At 49.0% G+C, this 24,420-nt stretch overlaps 1 protein-coding gene across 1 annotated transcript in view; it reads left to right on the top strand.

The window, feature by feature from the left end:
- cdk5rap2 (CDK5 regulatory subunit associated protein 2) overlaps positions 1–23,645 on the top strand; it is a 29,454-nt gene extending 5,809 nt beyond the window's left edge. Inside the window, exons 11-43 of the mRNA XM_010901121.5 lie at positions 395–586; positions 716–848; positions 1,073–1,215; positions 1,312–1,428; positions 1,698–1,841; positions 2,190–2,302; positions 2,579–2,721; positions 5,599–5,748; positions 5,901–6,007; positions 6,176–6,295; positions 6,937–7,011; positions 7,108–7,331; positions 7,803–8,181; positions 8,281–9,904; positions 10,677–10,787; positions 11,759–11,904; positions 12,032–12,426; positions 12,677–12,909; positions 14,866–14,917; positions 15,834–16,015; positions 16,840–17,232; positions 17,357–17,482; positions 17,643–17,759; positions 17,956–18,145; positions 18,728–18,843; positions 19,069–19,287; positions 20,078–20,149; positions 20,279–20,553; positions 21,113–21,268; positions 21,526–21,664; positions 21,757–21,803; positions 21,952–22,006; positions 23,258–23,645. Coding sequence (XP_010899423.2) covers positions 395–586; positions 716–848; positions 1,073–1,215; positions 1,312–1,428; positions 1,698–1,841; positions 2,190–2,302; positions 2,579–2,721; positions 5,599–5,748; positions 5,901–6,007; positions 6,176–6,295; positions 6,937–7,011; positions 7,108–7,331; positions 7,803–8,181; positions 8,281–9,904; positions 10,677–10,787; positions 11,759–11,904; positions 12,032–12,426; positions 12,677–12,909; positions 14,866–14,917; positions 15,834–16,015; positions 16,840–17,232; positions 17,357–17,482; positions 17,643–17,759; positions 17,956–18,145; positions 18,728–18,843; positions 19,069–19,287; positions 20,078–20,149; positions 20,279–20,553; positions 21,113–21,268; positions 21,526–21,664; positions 21,757–21,803; positions 21,952–22,006; positions 23,258–23,388 — 6,819 coding nt within the window. The 3' untranslated portion in view covers positions 23,389–23,645. The remainder of the gene's footprint in view (positions 1–394; positions 587–715; positions 849–1,072; positions 1,216–1,311; positions 1,429–1,697; positions 1,842–2,189; positions 2,303–2,578; positions 2,722–5,598; positions 5,749–5,900; positions 6,008–6,175; positions 6,296–6,936; positions 7,012–7,107; positions 7,332–7,802; positions 8,182–8,280; positions 9,905–10,676; positions 10,788–11,758; positions 11,905–12,031; positions 12,427–12,676; positions 12,910–14,865; positions 14,918–15,833; positions 16,016–16,839; positions 17,233–17,356; positions 17,483–17,642; positions 17,760–17,955; positions 18,146–18,727; positions 18,844–19,068; positions 19,288–20,077; positions 20,150–20,278; positions 20,554–21,112; positions 21,269–21,525; positions 21,665–21,756; positions 21,804–21,951; positions 22,007–23,257) is intronic.
- Positions 23,646–24,420: the final 775 nt, after the last annotated feature.

Here is a 24,420-nt window from a genome sequence, read left to right as displayed (position 1 = left end):
GTTCCGTTTTTTTTAGATACGTTTTGGCCCTGTGTTTCATTTGTATATGTTGGGGATGGGTTGAGACAGGGTTTGAATCTGGGTGTCTGGTTGCATACATGTGTTTATGTCACCAGATAATAATAATAATAATAATGATGATGATGATGATGATGATGATGATGATGATGATGATGATGATAATGATGCTGCATTCTTTATATAGTGCTTTTCAAGGACCCAAAGATGCTTTACAGAATGAACTTGGAACAGAAACAAAACACAGAAAATTTCCAAAAAGACCATGGGGCACATGAGAGTATTTAAGATGTTTTTACATGTGCAAATCCATGATCACAGTCTTAACATTGTACTAATTAATTATTTTACTTTTTCTAATCTGTTTTTTCCCCAGGAGTCAGCAGAGCGTTATAATCACACATTGTCTCAACGGACCCAGGAGATCCAGGATCTGAAGAGACAGCTGTGTACCCTGCAGCAGGAGCTGGCCTCCGCCGAGAAACACCGTTCCACAGCAACACAGGAGGCTTCCGTGGAGGTGGCCAAGTTTCAAGCCCTGCTTACCGAGAAAGACTCCATCATCAACGTGAGATCAAATAACTCTATGTTGATGCGTTGAGGCACATTTCCATTTTTTGTGAACTGTTGAATGTAGTTCATTGCAGCGTTAAGTACTAGGCTTCAGTAGTGTGGAACCTTTGACCTCCTCTTCCAGAAACTCCTGGATCGTGGTAATGAGAGGGACCAGTTCCTCGCTGAGTTGAAGCTGAATGGGCCTTCGCCTCCTCAGGTGTTGGAGCTTAGACAAACCATCCAGGTGTTGCAGGAGCGCCTGGAGGAGAAGGAAGGTGGGAGAACTCCTGAAGCATTGTTGGGAATGGCTGTGTTCCATCCGGCAAATAATACTTATTTTGTTGCTAAATTGTTGGTCAAAATGTTTTTATTGGACAAATTCAGCTTGGTCCTTGGCTCTTCTGTTCAGGGAAATGTACAAAAAAATTATTGATGGGTGAAATGATCAAACCGTAAGACCGGCCCAGCTGATATCCTGGTTCTGGTTTCCCCCCTGTAGCAGAGCTTTCCAAGAGGAACAACAATGACGACACCATTGAGAAGGTCCCTCTCACCAAGAAGACCCTGGTCATCCTGAAGAAGGAGCTCGCTCAGAAGACTGAGGGTCTCAACAAGGCTCTGAAGAGAGAGAATGAGCTCAAGGTGAAAGAAATTACGCCGTACGCCACAAATTCACAAAATCCTCATCTTTACCCGTAGGAAAAACACCAAACTCATCTTTATCTTGTTATGCTCCAGATGTCCCTGGCTGATCTCCAGTCAGTGTTGTCCGAGCTGGAGGGCCGTGTCAAGGGCCAGGACGCAAGCATAGACTCCCTCACCGCCACCTTGGAAACCAAGAACGAGATTATCCATGTGAGTGGATGGCCGCTGCTTCTCCACACAGACACACTCACTCAAGCCGCCACTGGGGGTAACCTGGTGCCACTGGGTCCATGCGTCGCTTTCAAAGGGTTCTTCCCTCCTGCTGAGCTTGACCATCCCCACCTGTGCTATTCTTGTTAAATTTCCCCCCATTGGGGGTTACACAGAGAAATTGGCTGAGCAATACATTTGACTACTTTTTTCCCCATTTACTGCGAATAGTTTCCTTCAAAGTGTCTTTGCTGTGTATGTGCTAACAGGACCTCCACCAGCACCTGGGCCAGAGAGTGGGCAGTCAGACCCGGGAGCCTCAGGATCCGGCAGCTGAAGCTCGGGTAGAGCGCGCTCTCCCTGGCCTTCCTCAGAGGGAGAGGACCAACATTGGTGGGGACAGCCAGGACGAGGTACGGCTACTCGAAACAAGACCTGCCTCTCTGAATGTCTCCCTGTTGAGTGTTAAATCAAAAATAAATTTCCCAACCTGTTACGTTTTGTTTGTGTGAGAGTAATAAAGAGTAAAACAGTTTTTTGGTAGAACCTGAAGTCTCGCATAGGTCCGTCTGTCTGTTAACAGTCCGGCACGAGAATAAACCCATCGCGACCTGAGTCGTGTGACCGTCACTCACTGTAACACATTCTGACAGTCTGTTTACGGTGTCAAAGCCTTTGATCTTCTTTGAACATCACTTTTATGGACAGTGAGTTTGACCTTTTGAGTGGCCTTCGACCCATCTGCCCCCATTCTTTCCTAGGCCCTGCCTACGCTGGCTGATCTGCAGGTGGAGCACCAGTGTCTGAACCGAGCTCTGCGGGCCGAGCAGCAGCTCTATTCCAGCCTGGTCCGCACCATCAAGGAACAAGACAGGTACAGGATCTACTGCACGTTAATGTTATCCCTGTTGTTTGTTGTGTGTGGATTTCTTTAACTGCTGTTCACGTCAGGTTATTGAAATGTACACGCCAAACCGTTTCGTCACGATTTCTCATTGTTGTTCTGATTAAACGTTGATATTGAGATGCACTGGTCCTGATAACTTGGGTCTCAGTTGCGGTGGAATTTAAAATATCAGTATAAACATATTTCACATGACTACATGAATGTAATTTGTTAGTCTACATTGTGTGGTGGTGGGTCTTGCAGTGCCCAGCGGATCCATGCCCTCCAGATGGAGCTGACGGCTGTGACTCTCCTGAGGCAGCAGCTGGAGGAGGGCATCCGGAGCAACGACCAGCTCAGACAACAGCTGGACAGAGAGATCAGCAGAGCCAAACAGTCAGGAGAAGGTGCAGTACTGGTAGTACACACTGGGGAGGAAGGAAGGGCACAGGAAGAGGAACGAACGGGGACTAGGGAGGGCACAGGAAGAGGAACGAACGGGGACTAGGGAGGGCACAGGAAGAGGAACGAACGGGGACTAGGGAGGGCACAGGAAGAGGAACGAACGGGGACTAGGGAGGGCACAGGAAGAGGAACGAACGGGGACTAGGGAGGGCACAGGAAGAGGAACGAACGGGGACTAGGGAGGGCACAGGAAGAGGAACGAACGGGGACTAGGGAGGGCACAGGAAGAGGAACGAACGGGGACTAGGGAGGGCACAGGAAGAGGAACGAACGGGGACTAGGGAGGGCAGAGGGAGAGGAACGAAGGGGACTAGGGAGGGCAGAAGGAGAGGAACGAAGGGGGACTAGGGAGGGCAGAGGGAGAGGAACAAAGCGGACTAGGGAGGGCACCGGAAGAGGAACGAAGGGGACTAGGGAGGGCAGAGGGAGAGGAACAAAGCGGACTAGGGAGGGCAGAGGGAGAGGAACGAAGGGGACTAGGGAGGGCAGAGGGAGAGGAACGAAGGGGACTAGGGAGGGCAGAGGGAGAGGAACGAAGGGGACTAGGGAGGGCAGAGGGAGAGGAACAAAGGGGACTAGGGAGGGCACAGGAAGGCAGGTTACAGGACAGGGAGGTAGAGAGCATCATATTTTAACATGTCCAACACTCACCTTATGCTACTTTCTAGAAAGTGTGTGTAGTCTTACACGAAAGGTCAGCATGTTCCCTATCACTACTAACATATCCTGTTAGTCCTCAATCTTCCCTGCACGTCCTCTTGCTGTCACATGTCCACCTGGCTCTGTTCTTCATCTTTTTGTTGTCACTTTCATTCACCTCTCTGTCTGCATCTCTAACACATGGTCTGAATCACCGCTTAATCTCCCTCTTTGTAAATGTCTCTCCAGACACCACCTATTAACTCCCTGTCATCTGTCATCTATTTTGTTTGGGTTATGAACCACTCTGCATAATAAAACAATGCCATGTCTGTCTTTCTGTCTTTTAATTGTCTTTTTCATTACCTAACATTTATATTATTTTTGTCATTTCTTCACCTCAATCACATTTCAAAATACATCACTGTCAGATATTTAATGTCAGCTACATTAATGTCATCTCCTCCTGTCACTTACACTTTAAAGACATACTGAGTCATTTGTCTGATGATTAAATGTCTTCTGCTGTTACATACTGAACTGGGAGTTTGGATCCGTTACAAAGCAGTCTCCTATTTGGCCGCATGCCTTCCTGTTTTCTGCCTGAAGTGTTAACAGGCTTCAACCGAATGTAACAACAGAGGAATGGAAAATTACTGTATTTAGTATGCACACGTGTGGAGGTGTTCATCTAAACCTGATGACTTGTTCATCTGTGCATGTAACTCGTGGGTGTGTGTTTGTGAGAGAGTGCCAGCTCATACCGTCCCTCGATTAAATCCGGGTATATAAATATAGTTCATCTGTAAAGGGACCAGGGCTCATATTCACTGCTGCTCAGTAGAGGAGGGAATGTCCTCCTGTTCATTGGACCACACAGTTCATTTCCCATCTATGAGATACAAAAACGAGGTGAACTAGCAAGAAATTATTATTTAGTCTGCTACAACTCATCATTAAATTCATCAAATAGTTTTAAATAAGTTATTTTATGTATTTTATTTGTTTTTACTATATATTCAGAAAAGTATATTTTTATGGCTTTATTTATATTATAATGTGACTTCAAGTCTTTCTCTTGGTGGTTGAATCTATGACAGCCAGAGTGACGTGTATTAAGTTTCTATAGGTATGCATGGGGATGCTATGACTCACTCCTTTATATAGCGCTACATGCAATAACTCAAACCCCTGCCTGTTCACTGTTGATATTTCTCTTCTAAGTTTACCTGTGTGTGTGTTTTCGCAATTTGACTGTGCTCTTGGTAAAAAAAATTACATGAAAAACGGTCAAACTCAGCATCTGTTTTAAAACAAACAGCTGGCGTGTCTTTGGTTCATTGGTGACATTGATAACCACCTGTTTATTCACCAGATACTGCTATAGTAGGTTTACGTAGGAGACACAGTAGAGCCATGGAGTGTCGGGAGTCACCGTCAGACGTTAAAGAGCAGGTCCTCTGAAATGAAGGATGTTGTGTCACGTCACAATGGCAGCGTCCAAGATACTCGAACGTTGAGGATCATTCTGTCTTGGAACAAAATGTCGGTTTATTTTTGGATGGATTCTGGGGTAGCAGATAGAGCAACCCTGGTGCCCATGGCAAGGCCACGGTTGTAGTGTCTGCACGGTCGTGGTGACAGTCGCAGCTTTTGTGTCCCTTGCTTTCAAAGGATCGCTTTTTATTATTATTTAGTTTTACTAATTATTATTACAAATTTTTATGGATCAGTCATGCGGTTTAGGTAAGCTTGTTTGTTTTGTTTTCTCCCAGTCAGCATTTCATAATATACTTCCAACTGGGAAGTTTCCTGATATTAACTTAATGATGGCAACGACACAGAACACACAAACAGATGCTTTTATCACAGTCAGGAGCATCTGCATTATCCTTACAGTCAAGTATTTCTCCTGCAATTTTGTCAGAGTATGTTCAGTATGTGTTTTTTTCCCCTGAACTTGATCTAGATATTGATACTATCCGATGTGAGACTCCTGTAAGGCCAGATCATGTTTTGATCTCCTAGATCATGTTTTGATTATCTTTATCAGATTCTAGGTGAGCCCTTGAAAATGTCCTTGATGTTAGCCCCTGCCAGTTTAGGTTACTTATTCTTCTCTCTAACGCCTGCTCATTAGCCCCCCCTGTGTCTCTGACCCACTGGGTTCTTCCTCGCAGGTCGTGAGGCCCGGGCCCTCGTGGACCCCATGGAGCTGCAGAGTATCCGGCACCAGCTGGAGGACGCCCACCGCTGGAACGCCTCCCTCCAGGCCCGGCTCGGGGCCATCCAGAACCGGCAGGGCGGGGTGGGCGCCAACAACGACACTGGTGAGAGCCAGGATATGGTACCGCCTCGTTGTCACAAACAGTCCCCGGGCCTCCTAAAGAGGTGTGGCGGCGTACGGCCGCCCCGGAGTGCTGGAGCCCTGGCCGTAATCTGAAGTCTGTTGTGTACGTAACAATCCTGTCCTCGTTCCCAGCTGACACCTTGGGCAGTTTCCTGGCCGACCAGACGTCCTACATGAGTATCTGTGTAGGAGAGGGAGAGGGCCTGGAGCACCTCTCTGTAGAGGAGCTCAGACAGAAGGTCAGCTCTCGCTTCGGCAGCGCACTTTAATTTTTAAAGTGCATATTTTTTATTTTTTAACTCTGTTTTTCTGGTATCGAGTTAGCAGTTTATCGTTTTTAAGTAATTCAGTGCTTTGGTTAATGTGATGTTTAGGCCACCGTGCTAATGTTGGTGTCGTTGTCGTAGGTGATGGAGCTACAGGACTATATCAGTAGACTGGAGGCTGTGAATGGGGAACTGCAGAGGGGGCTCCAATTGGCTGAGGGCTCAGGCCTCAACCTATCATTTAGCAGCTCTGGAAAAGAGGTGGGCCCCATTTCAAATTGCCTCTCCCCTGGCACTTCTGTAGTACTATTGAATTGTACTAGTTTATTTACCATGGTGTGGTCATTTAACCTTCCTCACAGACAAAGGTTAACTTCCTAATGTATTGTTCATGCCTGTCACTACCTTTTAGGTCTTTAGAAATTGTCTTGGGTTAAGAGTCCATTTGAAATTCAGAAGTTGTGCCTGAAATCCTAACCAGGGGTCAGATGGTGACCAGTGTCTTGTAACTGCTTCTACCTAGTCCTCCCCCTAACCCATACTGCCATAACCCTTGACCTTGAACCCTCTTATTTTTCCTGTTGTTAGCTTTGTTCCGTCTTTCACGCCAGCAGGACTGGAACCAGTGTCTGTTTTTCCCTCTAAACGATTGCATCGCGTCTCTAGTAAACAGCATATCCTCTCTCTGTCCCCCCGTCCTAACCCAGTCCCTGTTCTTTCTTGTGTGTCCCATGAAACAGTCTTTTCTTACCCCATGCCCCATTAGACATGTCTCTGTCTCACCATTCGGCCTTTACCGTGCTGCAGTGTTGTCTTATGGATTCTGTTCCCTCATTGCATTATTTTTTTTTTTCGTTACGAAGTCATGTGTGTCACATACGCCTCCCATCCCATTACTATAGCATCATCTTCAGAGGGCAGGCCGCAGTGTCCCTGGCCGGGACAGTGAGAGTCAGATGGACAGCGGCCTTGGACAGGTATGCAGCGGCCATGATCGATTTTTACACTGGAAAGGTCTTTATGGTCCATAACACACTGAACTTCTCTCAAATTCTTACACATTCTCCTTTCAGGTGGTAGATGGAATTCTGACTGATGACAACAAATTGGGTGCCGCGGATGAGTCTGAAACCCTGGTCCAAATCCAGGGTGAGATATCCCCTCTCTGGTCTTCAAAAGCCTCCAGAGAGATCCAGTCCAAGACCAAGCAGCGGGAAGAGTTGGAGAAGGACATCAACTGGGAGCAGCTCCGTTGTCTCCTGTCGGAGTGTGGGGCCTTGTCTGTCACCCACCTAAGGTGAGCCGCGACTCTTCTCTCTAATTCCGACTAGATACTTTTTTTTTTTTTTTTTTTACATAGGACAGTAGATTCAAACATTTGTGGTCAAATTACAAGGAACATTTATAGTGCTTGCTCTACTGGTCAGTGGTTTCCTGACTCCGGTCCTCAAGTGCCCCAAACGACATATACTTTTGTTGTGGCCCTTGACAGGCACCCCCATTTCAAGTCATTGTGCGCCTGGTAATTATTGACAAGTTGTGCTTGACTATAATAAAATATGTATTGTTGTGGTTACTGGAGGACCAGAGTTTGGTACCACTGACCTAGGTTCCATCAAATAAATCTTACAGTTTACTAATGACTGTTATTGCATTTTCCATCCTATAAGATGAGGTGGTGACATCTTTATTAGATGGGTAAAGGGATTGTGCTTTTCCACTTATAGAACGCTAACTTCAATGAATGCGATGTCTTGTTCCTTTTTAGGGAGGAGCTCAGGAGGTTGCGGTCAGAGAATGCGAACCTGAGAGGTCAACTAAAGGAGGAGAAGTCCACAGAGTCTAAAGAGAGTGCTGACACCTCGGGTGACAGCGGTGACGGACAGGCTGATCTCCGCCAGACGGTAGAGAGGCTGAAGTCAGAGGCTAAAGGTCACCGCAAGGTCATCAAGCTGCTGAAGGAGCAGTTGGAGAGGACCGAAGCGATTGTGGACGGTCAGGCAGAGATGGCGGTCGCTGGTACTCAGTCGAAGGAGAGGCTGGGTTTGGAGGAGGTGGGACTGCACCGCGGAAGGAAAGGAGAGGAGAATGGAAAAATCCCTGTGCTGCGTGCTAACGGACGCTCACAACGCATCGTGCGAAATGGGGTGTGTACTGTCACTGAGATGGAGTTCGAGAGGAAACTTGCACATATCTCCTAGAGATCAGATTGTAATCCCGTTCTGCTGTTTGTTTCTGTATTGCAGGCCCTCAAGTCTCGGCTGCCGGTACCTGTGTGTCGAAACAAAATGGATACCGGCACCAGCAGGTTGTCTGTGAACCAGGCTTCTGACACATTTTCAGCGTGTCTTAGAGGAGACACCCTGCAACAGCTGGACCTGGATGACCAGCAGGCTTGTTCTGACTCTGACTCCTGCAGTTCTCCTGGAGCCGCCCAGCCCTGCAGCCCAGGGTCAGAGCACGGCAGCACCACTACTGAGCCAGCCACAAAGGGCCCACAGGGCCTGGAGATGGAGTTCCTCCGAGCTCAGACCCCGACCGACGCCGAGCTCCTGTCCCAGCTGGAGCTCCTCCATCAGGAGTGCCAGGACAAGGAGCAGCTGATAGGCCGTCTAGAGGAGCAGATGGCCGGGTGGGATGCACTCCAGGCCCAGCTGCGGGAGAAGGACCTTCTGAACCAACATTATGTTGAAGCCATGCAGGCCGCTGAGTCCACCATCGCCTACCTCACCGCCTGCAACCTGGACGGGGACAGACAGGATGGAGTACCAGCCTCCCCTGGTCCAGAGTCCAACCTCCACAAAGCCCTGGAGGGCAAAGAGAGACTCAACAACCAGCTGGTGGACTGCCTCCGTATGGTTGAGAAGACCTTTGCTTCGCTTGGCATTCTGTCTTCATCCTACGACACCCAGGACGCTCATTCCGACCCATGGGAGCTGTGCACGAGGCTGGAGGTGGCCCTTCGACAGGTCACCGCCTCAAATGGCTCCCTGGTCCTAAAAACCCTGGTACGTGGATCTTCTGTTGGGTCCGTGGGGCCTGGTGCAGGGCCGAAGAGCCAGGTTGACACCCTACAGGAAGCACTGTGGGAGCAGAGACGGATTAACACTGAGCTACAGGAGAGGCTGAGGGCTGCTGAGCAGGCTATCTCAGCAGAGCAGGGCACCGCCAACTCTGCCACTGCAGGCTTGGAGGACCGCTACAGCAGGCAGCTAGACAGAGATCAGAAGCTTCAGAGAGGGAATGAATCAATTTCTCAGAGTGGCGGAAGAGCGCATGATAGTAGAAGAGGAACGATGTCCGATGAAAAGAGCAGCCTTGAATCTGAGCAGGTTGCCCGTTGTTTCTCAGAGTGTCTCAGGGCGGCAGAGTTTGCAATAGCCTCGCTCACAGCTCACTGTACCAGCACAAGCACTGGTGCCTCTACCGCAACCTGGGCAGCTCAAGCCGGTTCAGACCTACAACGGCAACTAGACAAGCTACAGAAAGCTCTTCAGGAGAGAGAACAACTAGCAAAGCTGGGCTTTACTGAACACGCTCACAGACAGACCGCCGGGTCTCCAACCAAACACACAACTCCTGGGGTTGACACAGGAACTGCATCTCCCCTGGAACTACACCGTAACATTTGCCTCCTCCAGAAGACGTTCTCCGACTTACAGGAGGAGATACGCCAGGCGAGGGAAGAACAGCCACGGGAGCCTGGAGCCTGGGTACCGCCGCCGGAGTTCCAGGCCCAGTTAGAAAGCCTACAGAAGGCTTTGAAGGAGAAGAAGAGGGTTTGTAAAAGCCTGGAGGAGAAGCTGGCCATGGCCCAATCGGTCCTAGCCCTGCAGAATAAGAAGACCGGTGATGGAGCAGCACTCAGAGGTAAGGGAACAATAGCAGAGGGGAACATTTTGATCAAATACTTACTGCTCCGGGAAAAATTAAGAGACCACGGACCTTTCCTAGAAAGTCGAAAAGGAAGTTTTTGAGTGAGCAAGAGAAGTAATAATATTATGAGACCACTGCAAATTGAACGCTTCTGTTCCTTACTCAAAACTTTCCTTTTCAACTTTTTTGGAAAGGAAAGAAAATGGCACAGTAGTCTCTTAATTTTCAAATTGCGTTACATGCTGCTATTTAATATTATGGCCCTTTGAGACATCTGTTAGCTACCCTTTTTTTATTACAACAAACTTTGACATCAGCTTTATTTGTAATATTAGAATTTTTTCAGATGTTTTAATTGAATAATAATGAAGAATGTGTGAAACCTATTGCTGAGCTTGCAGTTCTATTTTATAGAAATGTGCATAGACCTCTTGCAAGAAGGGCATGTATATTGTTACTGCATGAAAGTAAGCCCTTGAATTACAGTTTTAAAAGTCCTAAATGGATTATTTATTGTAATGTGTCCCGTTTTACTCCTAGCCATGTCACTGGTTCTGTATAGAATTACACAATTATCTGTGTAATTAACTCAAATGTCGACATTGTGATGTTTGACAATGTTGAACGACACAATTCAAATGCAATAATGACATCATGTCATCAGTATTTGATGACGACAAGCGGAATGAGAGAGAGCAAGAGATCCCCAAATGTCTGTGGAGCTTTTCTTCTCTCTCACCCTTGACTACCTGCATGTTGCTTGTAGCGCCTCTGGAGCAGGATGACAAGGGTGTGCAGGTGGACCTGCAGGACTTGGGTTACGAAACCAGTGGCAAGAGTGAGCCTGAGGTGGATAGGGAGGAGAGCAGTAGCACAGGTAGACCACAATGTCTAGACCACGTCTGGGCAATGTCTAGACCACGTCTGGGCAATGTCTAGACCACGTCTGGGCAATGTCTAGACCACGTCTGGGCAATGTCTAGACCACGTCTGGGCAATGTCTAGACCACGTCTGGGCAATGTCTAGACCACGTCTGGGCAATGTCTAGACCACGTCTGGGCAATGTCTAGACCACGTCTGGGCAATGTCTAGACCACGTCTGGGCAATGTCTAGACCACGTCTGGGCAATGTCTAGACCACGTCTGGGCAATGTCTAGACCACGTCTGGGCAATGTCTAGACCACGTCTGGATGGAGCATGTCTGTCTTTTGAGTGGACACTAATAATCGTTGGGGTAGTGGCATATGCGGCATGAGGAATGATGAATGAACACTGGTCTGTAACACTGTTTAATTACTGCACTTTTTCCTTCTGGTTTGATAATCACTCGCCATTCACGCTGGGTGTGTCTGGTTAGTTAAAGTGGCTTCCTCTTTTTGTCTCCTTTGTCTTCGCCAAAGTAAATAGCAGTGAACGAGGGGGAAAGCATTTCCTATGACCTGTGGTATCAAGTCATATAGTGGAGAGGTGCCTGGGAGACCAGGAGAGGAAGTACCTTCAGACTGAGCTCTTGTCTGCATGAGAACCACCACTGGCCTGTAACACTGATTAAAAACCCAAGCCTCTCCTGTCCGGTTTAACCAGGGCACTTTACAATATCACACGTCTGTCTGTGTTTCTGTCCTGCATGTGTACGCTGTGTCCTGGAATGACTTACTCTATGGAACACTGTAACTATTATTGTCCGTCTACTTTTTTATCCCGGTCAACCATACATCAATGCAAAAAGGTCTCCTTTCTGCTTTCCCTTTGCGTGTGGTCTCTGTCACACTCGCTTGTTTAACATCTGTCATTTTTACCTGTCTGATCATTGCTGTGTGTGTTTGATGACGCTTCCCCTCTCCAGACATGCAGCTTGTCCCCAGTGCCACCAGCGGTCTGCCCTTCCTGCTGAAACACAACCAGGAAGAGCCCTCGTTCTCCTCCACGGAGAACCTGGACATGTCCTCCAGCGCCTCATACCCCAGCTCCCCTGCTCTCAGCTCCCCAAAGGTTTGAAGCTTTTTTTCTGTTTACACTTTTGTCTGGTTGTGTTTGGTTTGATTCTGTTTACATTTGAATCCTTCTTTCCCTCTGTCTCCACTCCCTCTCTTTGTCTCTCTTTCCTCTCCCCCTCCAGGTGTGTCTGAAGAGCCTACAGACGTTCGACTCCTACGGCCTGTCCGAAGACCCGGTCCAGCTCAAGGCCCAGGTGGGCGAGCTAAAGACCCAGCTAGAGAGTCAGCACCGGGAGATCCTCCACCTCCAGACCCTGCTCCGCCGCCGCGCCTCCCTGTCCAGCGAACTGTTGACAGTCGCCTCTGACTCCCATGTCGCCCCCGGAGGTGCCCCGGGCTCCGAGAGTCCCAGGGACGGAGGGCAGGAGGAGGGCAGTCAGGAGGGAGAGCAGGAGGGGTTGAAAGAGAAGATGAATCGTGTGAATGTGGAGCTGGAGAGGGAGAGGAGCATGAACAGGAGCATGATGGAGCAGCTGCAGCAGGCCCAGCATCGCAGTCGATCGGCCTCGCCTGCTAGGTTGGTGCACTGCCGCCTGTAGCTTTCAAAATTAGCAGATTCTATGCATAGTTTTTACATTAAAATGTCTTTTTACTGTTTTAATTTCTGATTATTTACCTGAATTAATGGTCATTTACTAATGACTTTGCTTGTAATGTTCGCTTCTGAAACCTGTCCCGGGGCCTGTATCATGACTGCTATCGCTAGCTGACCGGACGTAGTGGTTTGGTTCCTAAGGAATGAAGCATGTCTCCTCTGGCTCCTGCAGGATTGACTCCTTGGTGCAGTCCCAGGCGAGGGAGTTGTCCCAGCTACGTCGTCAGATCCAGGAGAGCCGTGGCCTGGGAGCGCTGCAGCGGAGGCAGCTTGAGGAGCTCTCCAGGGCCTTCGAGGAGCTGGTGCAGGCCAGCGACGTGGACTACTGCCTGGGAGAGGTGTTCCGCGAGCAGCTGGACAAGAGCCTGGATGTCCTGGAGAGGCTGGAGGACCGGCTGGAGAAAGGTAAACACGCCGGACGTTTTAGTTAGAAGACAAAATATAATGCCTCAACTTCGTAAGCTGTTTTGAGTGCATTTTCTTAGACCTCTTAAGTGTTCAGAGTGGTTTCGGGAGAGTTAATTCTTCACCCATGTGAAAACAATAAAGAAAAGACAGTCTCTGGATGTTGTGGGGCTGTCTTGGTTGACACGCCTGTGCAACATCGTGTGGCGGTCGGGGACAGTGCCTCTGGGATGGCAGACCGGGGTGGTGGTCCCTCTTTTTAAGAAGGGGGACCGGAGGGTGTGTTCCAACTATAGGGGGATCACACTTCTCAGCCTCCCCGGGAAAGTCTATGCCAGGGTACTGGAGAGGAGAATACGGCCGATAGTAGAACCTCGGATTCAGGAGGAACAGTGTGGTTTTCGTCCGGGCCGTGGAACACTGGACCAGCTCTATACCCTCTACGGGGTGTTGGAGGGTTCATGGGAGTTTGCCCAATCAATCCACATGTGTTTTGTGATTTGGAGAAGGCATTCGACTGTGTCCCTCGCGGCATCTTGTGGAGGGTGCTTGGGGAATATGGGGTCCTGGGTCCTTTGCTAAGGGCTGTCAGGTCCCTGTACAACCGAAGCAGGAGCTTGGTCCGCATTGCCGGCAGTAAGTCAGACTTGTTCCCAGTGCATGTTGGACTCCGGCAGGGCTGCCCTTTGTCACCGGTTCTGTTCGTAATTTTTATGGACAGAATTTCTAGGCGCAGCCAGGGGCCGGAGGGTGTCAGGTTTGGGACCACACAATTTCGTCTCTGCTTTTTGCAGATGATGTTGTCGTGTTGGCCCCTTCTAACCAGGATCTTCAGCATGCACTGGGACGGTTTGCAGCCGAGTGTGAAGCGGTGGGGATGAAAATCAGTACCTCCAAATCCGAGGCCATGGTCCTCAGTCGGAAAAGGGTGGCTTGCCCGCTTCAGGTTGGTGGAGAGTGCCTGCCTCAAGTGGAGGAGTTTAAGTATCTAGGGGTCTTGTTCACGAGTGAGGGAAGGATGGAACGGGAGATTGACAGACGGATCGGTGCAGCTTCTGCAGTAATGCGGTCGATGTATCGGTCTGTCGTGGTGAAGAAAGAGCTGAGCCGCAAGGCGAAGCTCTCGATTTACCAGTCAATCTACGTTCCTACTCTCACCTATGGTCATGAGCTTTGGGTCATGACCGAAAGGACAAGATCCCGGATACAGGCGGCCGAAATGAGCTTTCTCCGCAGGGTGGCCGGGCGATCCCTTAGAGATAGGGTGAGAAGCTCGGTCACCCGTGAGGAGCTCAGAGTAGAGCCGCTGCTCCTCCACATCGAGAGGGGTCAGCTGAGGTGGCTTGGGCATCTTTTTCGGATGCCTCCGGAACGCCTTCCTGGGAAGGTGTTCCGGTCCCGTCCCCCCGGGAGGAGACCCCGGGGAAGACCTAGGACACGCTGGAGGGACTATGTCTCCCGGCTGGCCTGGGAACGCCTCGGTGTCCCCCCGGAAGAGCTAGAGGAAGTGTCTGGGGAGAGGGAAGTCTGGGCATCCCTGCTTAGACTGCTGCCCCCGCGACCCGGCCCCGGATAAGCGGAAGAAGATGCGTCTATGCGTCATGCAGTTTTCTGCCACAGTGGCAATTTTTCTACTACTGTGTTTCTACTACTACTACTGCGTTTTACGCTCACAAAAGATAATCTAATGTAGTCCCATCTTTACAGAGCGGTGAGTGTAGGCTGGGGGGCGTTCCACCTCATAAAAGGCCGGTCAGGCCTTCCACTGCACACTGTCTAAAATGTCAACCAGTTGAAGCTGTCTTACCAAAATAGTACTGTATTTCTAACCAATCGGGAGAGATGAGGGGGGTGGCGGGGGGGTGGCGAGCAGGCAGATGGGACAGACAGAGCGAGGGACTAGTGAGATTAAAATGAGACCGGCCTTTCAACATCTTTCTCTCTCTCCTTCTTCAGGAGACACTCACCTGGATGTTGAAGATGGGGCAGCACTGGAGCTGGCACAAAGGTGTGTCTCCTACTTACTACACACACACACACACACACACACACACACACCCCCACCAAACATTCGTCTGAGTCTGGCCTTCACGTTCCACTTGGGCAATGGCTTGCCCCTGTCTTCCCTTTAGGGTATGTCTGAGAGATGTTGTTCAGCCAACCAAGCGTCCTTGACCTGACTAGACAGCCCTGTCGTGTTACTGACCTGGTTCCCAACCTCCATAGATTTCAGCGGTCTTACAGATTAATTTTGTGTCAAAATTAGAGGACTATTTTCTCTCAACCCTCTTGCCTGCCACTGCTCTGGACAGCGCCGCTAACGCGCTCCATCTGGACTTACCGTATCGGCCAGAGGCTGTCCGTGAACCACAGCCGCCAGGCGGCCCCGCCGCCACACGACTGCAGCTGGGGGTTGACCACCTGCGGCTGCAACTAGAGGGCGAGAGAGAGATGGCCCACCAACTGGTCTGCTTTCTGGTCCAACAGAACCAGAATTTGGCTGAGTGCACCCAGGAGCAGCTGGATTTGTGAGTGGCCTGTCACCGAGAGTGTTTTGGCGAGGACGGTCGCTTGAGTTTGCCGTGTGAAGATTCCTTGAAATCTTTGACTGCGGCGTGTCTTCCTTTATCTGCTTGTTTCTTGTGGAATGAATCGAGACCTATCCAAAAGGAGTAATAGTTTCCCTTCTGTCTGTTTCTGGTCCGGTGTGTGCGGTGGCGTTGTCTTTTGACAGACATCTACATGGACCATCTCTGGCTTGATATGGAATTTCTAGTCCACAATCGGCCTTTGTCAGGTTCTCGCTTCTACCTCTTTGATGGTTCTCTGTTAGGCTGTCGTTTGTCTTTTTCCAACTGTGTGGAAGATTTTTGTGTCCTTTTATTTACACTCTTCCGCGTCTTTCGCTCTTTCTTCCCTCAAAGGCTGTCCAAAGCGTTACAGGAGAAGACCCTTCTGGTCCAGAGCCTCCAGAGTCAACTACGAGGCCGAACTCCCAGCAGCCACCACGGCTCGGACTCTGAAGTTTCAGACAGGGTGTCTAACCCAGCCACGACGTCCTGCCACAACAGCCCCAGGAAAGCCAAAGGCAACACGGGCTGTCATGGTATGAAATCTTAAAGCTAATGGTCCATTTGAGTGTGTCTCCCATTTCTTTCCACTCATATTGAATATGACCCAGGTTTTATGTGGAGTGTTTAGCTACTCTGCTAGCGTTAGCACTCTAACGCTAGAAGAGCGGACCCCGCCCCCCGGCGGTCCAGCTGGGCCCAGTGCCATTGAGATTGCCTTTGAATCCCGGTCAGAGTTATTACACTGGTACTTCTGTTCCACTCAGTCACATTCGGGACCAGTCAGGCGTCCCGATAGGACAAAGAGGACCGGCCAAGGGCACTAGATTTAAGTTACTGCCCCCCCCCCCCCCCCCCCCCCCCCCCCACCGTTCTCCACTTAAAACTGCATTATTTAGTGGCACCTATCCGGTTTAATCCTCTGAGTGTGGAGAGCGACTGCTATTATGGAGATGGGTTATGTTGTGGTAAGACACGAAAGAGGAAAGCTACTAAACTATTAGTTTCTGATGCTAGTGCGTCAGTAGTTTTTTCGTAGGGTGTCCGTTGGCTAGGCTAACTTAGCTGAGTTTATTTTTTTTCTCTGACAACCGTGTGTTTTCCATAGTGGCCCAGTTAACCGGGAGCATTTTCCAGTGGTGGCGCTAGGCTTTTATCCAGCCAGTAAGTGGATGTAAGGGTGGCTTCGCTCGATGACAGTGGAAAATGGCACTTGAGGCGGCCGGCGATAAAGGCGTGGGCCTGTGAGGATATTGCAGGGGACAAACATGTTTCTGTAGGCTTGTGTTTGAGTGCTGTTTAGGCTTTGTCATGCAAAGGAAACGGGAAATAATCTAATCCTGACCTTTATTTCATCCAGGAATGAAAGAATCCAAGGGCTGCTCCAAGAGTTCAATGTCGGCTCCTGAATTTGTTGCCCAGCGGACCGGGGGTGGGGCTGAGGATGGGGGCGTGTCTGGATGTGAGGGGAGTGCCGGGCGGCTCCAAGAGCTGCAGCGGGAGAACAGGCGTCTGGCACAGCAGCTGCGTAGCAGCTTGGAGATGAACGACACGCTGCGTAGCGAGCTGGAACTCAACCGATCCATCCTGGTCCCGGGGGGCTCCACGCAACGCCACACCCAGGACGAGGGGCACCGACTGGGGCAGAGCCCGGGGACGGCCGGGGGTTCCCCGCACACCCGGGAGGAGCAGGGTGGAAGGGGACACCTCACTTCATACCAGGACGCTGCCCAGCTACACGGCATTAACCCAGGTGGGTGTGTTTGGTTGGGTGTGTGGGTGTGTTTGGGTGGGTGTGTGGGTGTGTTTGGGTGGGTGTGGGGGTGTGTTTGGGTGGGTGTGTGAGGGTGTGTTCTAACTGACATGGCCTCAATCAGACGTGTTAGCGGAGCACCTGTTGGAGATCAGAGCCCTGAGGGAGCGCCTGGAGGAGACCATCCGCACCAACGACCGGCTCCGGGAACAGCTGGAGAGGAAACTGGCTGAGGTGGAGAGAGACCCAGGTACAGAAACACACACACACCCTGCAAGCCTCCACTCTGTCTCTGGGTCAGTTGTATGGACGCTGACAGAGGTGAATTCTGCCACAGAACTGTACTTCCGTGTTAAAGTTTGACCTCCATGTTAACCAGACTTTACTGTGTGTGTTACTGTGTTATCCAGCGGCCACCAACATCTTCATCCACGGCAGCGAGGAGCAGGGTCAGCTGACCAGCGAGCTGCGCCTCCTCTGGGGTCAGAATCAAGCCCTGAAGGAGCAGCTCAACCTGGGCTCCAGAGGTACCGATAACCCATTTGTGCTTGTCCCTGTTCTGGTCCGTTTTGTACATTCCCGTCTTGACTGGTTGAGTCAAGTGGATCTACGTAGAGCTGCTCCGCTGAGGCCGGTCATACCACCGCGTTCAGAGGCTGGCCTGGTTGATAGAGGCAGTGAGTTGACTGGGATTGCTCTGTTAATCGGTCACACTGTCTACAGACAAGCAGAAGGAGAATGAGAAGCTTCGTGAGGCGCTGGCCAGGCGGACGGCCAAGCTGGAGAAGAGCAGGAAGGAGTGTGAGGCCCTGAGACAAGAACAAATTCTCCTCCAGGAGCGACTGGACCGAAGCACCCAGGAACACGCTCACCTCCAGGACACGCTACACAGCAGCTGCGAGGAGATCCACCGGTAAAACACTGACATGCCTGAGGACACACCATTCTGATTCTGTTCCAGTGTAGAATGGCGTGGGTTATAAAAGGTTATAAAAGTGGCTATCTGTTATCAATTGCTCAAACCACAAAGACCAATCGGGTAACATGCTAGAGAGGAAATGGCCAACTTTGAACACCATGGTGGTTCGGGGGGGGGGGGGGGGGGGGGGGTTGTGCCTTGATCAGACAGCATCTGGTAGCCGCTATTTTCTGATACCTGTGAGAGTTCAGTGAGGTCAAAGGCATAAAAATTGCATGTACAGAAATGTTTGGCCAGCTTCTCATGAATGAGTTCAGGCCTGTGGCTGCTGACTAAACCTGTTGGGGACTGTTCTATTGTGTGTGTGTGTGTGTGTGTGTGTGTGTGTGTGTGTGTGTGTGTGTGTGTGTGTGTGTGTGTGTGTGTGTGTGTGTGTGTGTGTGTGTGTGTGTGTGTGTGTGTGTGTGTGTGTGTGTGTGTGTGTGTGTGTGTGTGTGTGTGTGTGTGTGTGTGTGTGTGTGTGTGTGTGTGTGTGTGTGTGTGTGTGTGTGTGTGTGTGTGTGTGTGTGTGTGTAGGTTGCAGTGTGAGGTTAAGGTGCTGAGGCAGCAGCTGTCAGACAGTCAACACCTCCTCCAGTCTCTACGTGTGGAACTGCAGGTCTACGAACAGATGAAGACTCACACACATACAGGTAACATACACAAGTAGTGTCCTAGACCTGTCAGTCACATCAGTGTACTGTCATAGTCCTTGTTCCCCTGTTGAACTCACCCAAACCGGGTCAAATCCATGGAAAGTGCTTGAGCCCTGTGTGCCCGGTGATGGCGAACATATGACCGACAGTCGGATCACACCGAAGTCGACGTTTTGCCTAGTTGTTTCTGATTCCCTTCTGCCGGGCCTTTTTATTGTGAAGAGTTTAGTGGCCCAGGCCAAGCGTCCGGTCCAGGGACAGGGTCTGGGTCAACCCAAGTGGACCTGGGGGAATTGCTGTCAGAGATCCGCCACCTGAGGCTGCAGCTGGAGAGGAGTATCCAGACCAACACGGCCCTGAGGCAGAGGCTGGAGGAACAGCTGCTCAGGGGATCCCACCGCCCAGACACCATCAATATCAACTACCTGCTGTCCACCTCAGGTGAATAGACTACAGGTGTATGAATGCGTGAACGACGGGAGTGTGCCAGTCTCCTCATAATCGCAGCCATGTTATTTTCGTACAGTCCATTCTAATTCATTCCCAGAAGTGCGCTACAAGTGTGATTTTGTCCTTCATGTGAGGGAGTTACAAAAGAGTTTGCGTCATTCAAATGAAATATCCTCCTCTTGCGCTCCAAAATGCTCACACTGACTGTTTACTTAGTGAAGTCCCCCTGTGGTCAAATATATTTTTGTTATAGGAAATATATTTCACACCATACTGTTGATCTAGTGCAAAATACTCTGCTGTTCTTTCAGTAATACGCTGAATATCCTGATAGCTCACCATTCACGTTAGCCTGTTTATTTCCTCCTATTTAAATGTCTTGAAATGGGTCATCAATTATTCATGGTTCTCTTGCTGCCTGCATTTGTTCCAGACAGATTCGCTTGCTCGTATTGTTTTACTTTCAAGAGGAGCAAAACGATTCTGTCCTGACACTACCTGGAATTGTCTTTGTATTTCAAATGATCTGTCGCTCCGTGAATGAAATGAGACGGCCTTGTCCTAATCCAAACATGGCTGCTTAACCAACGTGTTTCTTCAGACAGCCGTACCCCTGTAATCTGGCCACTATCACGGTGCTTTGTGACTCGTGCTACCAGCTGAATTCTTCTTTTCCCCTTATCACAGATACTAACAAAATAAAAGTAATAATCGTATTCTGAAAATCCTGTGTATCTGTTATGGTCTATAACTCAGTGTGTGAACATGTCTTGTGTTCCAGAGGAGGGGGGCCGGTCCCCTGGTCGAGAGGATACTCTACGCCGCTCTTCTTCTCACGGTGACACTCTGCTCGGTAAGACTCCACAGCACAGTCTTGTGCGTGGTGACCATTACTGTTGAGGTGACTGACCGTGCCTGTCAGTTGTCGGTCTGTGGGACTATACGATCCTCTCATATGGACCGCGTGTGTTCTCTCTACCAGACCTGAAGCGCCAGACCCAGTCAGAGATGGACGCCGTGTCCCAGTGCAGTCACAGTTCCGGGGACAGTGTCTCCGGCTCGGCCCCCCCACTGTCCCGCCTGGTGCCTGGCCACCGCCTGTGGGCCAACCGGCAGGGGCGCCATGTCCTCGGCCTAATCGAGGACCACAACGCCCTCCGCAAGCAGATCTCTGAGGGCAGGAGGCTCCTCGGCACCATGGAGACACACCTGCAGGACTGCCTACACACTGTCCGCCAGCAAGGACCTGACAACCAGGTTAGGACGACCTCTCTAAACAGGATACCGTAGAACACCCTGGTTTTCTGTCTCGTCACCTCTTTCGCTTGAATTCGGAAAAGAATTGCAACCAAAAAAAAAGTCTAGTGAAAATGTATCCCTTCACTAAGGATCACATCAATGAAGCACAAGGATGAACATTCATGGCCTTTAATCTGCATCACCTGAATATACTGTATCTTGACTACTGTGGGTGGGTGCAGTTTGTATGCTTGGTAAACAAGTGGGTCTGTGGTGCTTTGCCAGCTTTTAGCATGATACCAATGACACGTGACGTCTCAGTTACTGAGGCAGCAGAGAAGTTCAACTGAATTGAAATAAAGACATTTCGGTTTACCACATCCCAATATGATGCCAGTCCGCACTTTGGCTCTGTTCAGCGTGCATTCGTAACTTTTCAGTGTTAGTTGTACAAATCCCAACACCAGTCACTGGTACCCACGGTATGCAAGCATGTTATCTTCTTTTAATTCACGCTTGTGTCCCAATCTAAATGAAAGACGTTGTTCATGCTCCGGACATGTTTGTTGCTGTCCAGGTGTTGGAGCAGGGTCATCTGAAGGGGCTGACCAGTGGTGTGAACACCATGCAGCAGGTCCTGGAGGAGGCCAGCCGCTTGCTCAAACTGGTCTGGAGGGTCTCCCTGCCCTCCGGCCCGGCCACCACCGGAGGGGACGGTGGCAGCAACCAGCAGGTACCCACACGCCCTTTTCAACGCACTCAAAAAGTAGAGACATTACAAGTCTATGTGATGTGAAAATGTCACATCCGCAGGGACGTTTTGTTGATGGTATGGTGTTTGCCCGGGGCTGTACTTCACCAACAATGATGGTGACTCTGGTTACGTTCGATGGACTGGTCTATTTTCGTGTATACTGTGACTGAAAAATGAATCGCATTAACATTGACTAGAATGTCTTGAAAAAAAATCTCCTTTCTTCCTGTTCCCAGGATGAGCTGTTGAAGAATGAGATAGCCCGGCTGAAGAGCCGCCTGTCCCAGCAGGAGAAGCTTCTGACTGGGGCGGTCAGGCGACTGCGCACCACTAACCAGCTCAAGGAGGGCATGGAGAGGGTCATCATCGACCAGTGTAAGAACGCGCGTCCGGGGGATTAATGACACAGAGCATGTTTACACTGGTCCGGATCCAAACATGTGTTTTGTGTTATTGTTTCCGCCTAGTGTCCATAACCCACGGAGTCCTGAAGAAGGCCAGAGGGAACCTGGAGGTGGGTCAAAAACAGCATGTACCATTCAGGCCCGGTCTTGTCAGACCGAATGAGTAGACTAACTCTGCTGCGTTTTCACACTAATAATGTGCCCGTCGTCTCTGCTTTCTTCTCTCACTCTTTTTCTATAAATGTGGGCAAATTTCAGACAAATTACTGTTCTCTCAATGGGCTGAAAGGCTTCTCTGGAGGACCAGGGGCAGGTAATAGTGTGTATGGTGACAGGGATGTCAGTGGTCTGATGCATGACTTTGTTCCATGATGACTTGGAGTGTTTCAGGGCTTGGTTTTTGCACAGCTCTTACGACTTGGTTTACTTGCACTAATTCACACTTGAAAGTAAGAACAATGCGTGGGCTGGCATTCGCAGCTCCTACTGTGAATGCAATCTGTGCCAACCTAAAGCACCTTGTCTTTGGAAGTGCAGGTCCATTTTGAATCCTGGCCAGGTTTAGTTCCATTACTTGGGGCTCTATTCAATCAGTATTTCTTGTGTATGTGTATGGATGTCACAATACCAGAATTTTGAACTACAAGTGCCTTTCAGTTGGGCTAAGAAGAACTTTTGACTTGACTGGAGACAAACGTCTACTGACGTGCATGACTATACCATGCATTTAGTTATGCCATTCTCCCTTCGTTTTCAAATAAACACAGTATTATCTAAATCTATAGATGAGGCCAGCTAGGCTGAATATTTGTTGCATTTGTGTCAGGCTAGTCTCGCCAGGCCACATCTGCAGTCTTGTCTGGACATTCAAGGCAGGTATCTCTAAATAACTGCTGTGTTGTCTAGCGAGAGTTAGTGTGATATAGGCTATGGTGGTGACTTTTGTTCCCTGTCCTTGATTTTTTGTGATTTGTGCAATTATTCGTCAGCGCATTTGGTACTAGCAAACGTGTGAACATATTTTTTATTTGCTACCAACCTGGAATCGAAGTATTTGTTCTCGTGACACATCCTTAATGTATAAATAATTTCTAGGTGAGCTGGCAAGCCATTTACAATGAATTCACTCCCTTGCAAAAGCAAGAATGTTGTTTTCATGGACTTGTGTTTTGCATGAAAAGGACCTTTTAATGCACCTGACCCCATTGCATGCTGGTCATTCTTTGACTTCCCAGGCCCATTCGGTCTAATTCAGTAATGCTCTTGGTTATTGAAGAGTATTTATTTTGAAGGTCCTTGAATTATTAGCATGGCATGTTCTCTCATCTTTGATACATTGATTGTAGTGGTGGGTAGTGCAATGACCTGGTGAAATGTGTATGTGTTGAAATTCTCGGTTTTGTTCATGGATTTTTACCCCCAGACCTTCATTTGATTGCAGATATGAAGGTGTAATCTGCATGAGTCAGTGGCCTAATGAGTCAGAGAGAAAACTCATTGGCTGGTGCACCCCCTTACAGACTGAACCATGGCTGGTTTACTGACCTTGTCGTTGCCTCTACAGGAGATCCCAATCAGTGGTCAGTGACAGTCAGCCTGTCTGGATCCCCCGATGAGGGAGTGAGTGTCCCCATCCTGAGCCCTGCCAGACACTCTCCATCCCCAGAGAGGATCACCTCCTCCCACTGCAGCTAATAGCTTTGATGGAGCGCAATAGTTTACGGTACTGTTTTTTCCTCCTTCAACTGCAGGGAGGTGAAATACTTAAGGTGTTTTACTGTGTGATCCCTAGTTTTGTCCAGATGAAGGATGGATGACACTTTACACTAGGACATGCTTCCTAATTAACCTGTCAGTCATTCTCAGGCCCCTCCCCCCTGCTGTAATACTGTCTCTCTGCTTTTTGAGTAGCTTTGCCTTCAAATAATTAGGTTTAACTGTACTTGCACACCTGCCTATATGTTGAGCTATATTTTCGGTACAAAAGTTGTAAAAGGGTATTTTAAAAAAAGATTTGTGTCCCTTGTAAATATGGTTTCACTTAGATTTCTTTACATTTTTATTTTTATTTCATCCTTTTATACAAGAAACCTATTTTAAATGGAGAAGATGTATTTTATTATGAAGGCTCTTTCCTATGTTAATTGTGAACTATTGTCTTGGGCTACAGCATAATGTGCAAATGCATTAAATTGGCTTTGCTCTAACAAGTGTCCTTTAATGTCTTTAATGCACAAAGACCTGAACCAATGGAACAGACCTTACTACACACGACAACAATGTTCTACAAAAAAATCCTTTATTATTATTATTATCATCATATAAACATTTCTCATTTGAAGTACAAATCTTAACAGTTCCTTTTTACTGTATGAAGAGAGCTTCTTGTATGTGATGCACAAATGTCAGAGAATCCAAGCAGATGCACACAACTTCGCAGCAGTAAGAAAATCAAATAATATTTTTAAAGAAAAGATACACATCCCTCAATCCAAGCATTATAAAATCTCAGTTGTGTAGAAAAATAGCAAATAGATAAACTCGACCGGTCATTTAAGCAAACTTTTAGACTACTACAAAGGGATAAATACTGAATGTTTATGGTTGTTTTTTGTTTAGTAATGGTGTACCCAACTGTTGTCAGAAACGGCCTATAAAACTAGGCCGACAGGAACATCTTCCTATCTGATGTCAATTATCACAAAATGTACTTTATGCTGGCCCTCA

The sequence above is a fragment of the Esox lucius genome, chromosome 14 (assembly GCF_011004845.1).
Source record: "Esox lucius isolate fEsoLuc1 chromosome 14, fEsoLuc1.pri, whole genome shotgun sequence".
NCBI lineage: Eukaryota > Metazoa > Chordata > Actinopteri > Esociformes > Esocidae > Esox > Esox lucius.
The sequence above is the reverse complement of the archived record's forward strand: the minus strand, read 5'-3'. Positions and strand labels throughout refer to the sequence as shown.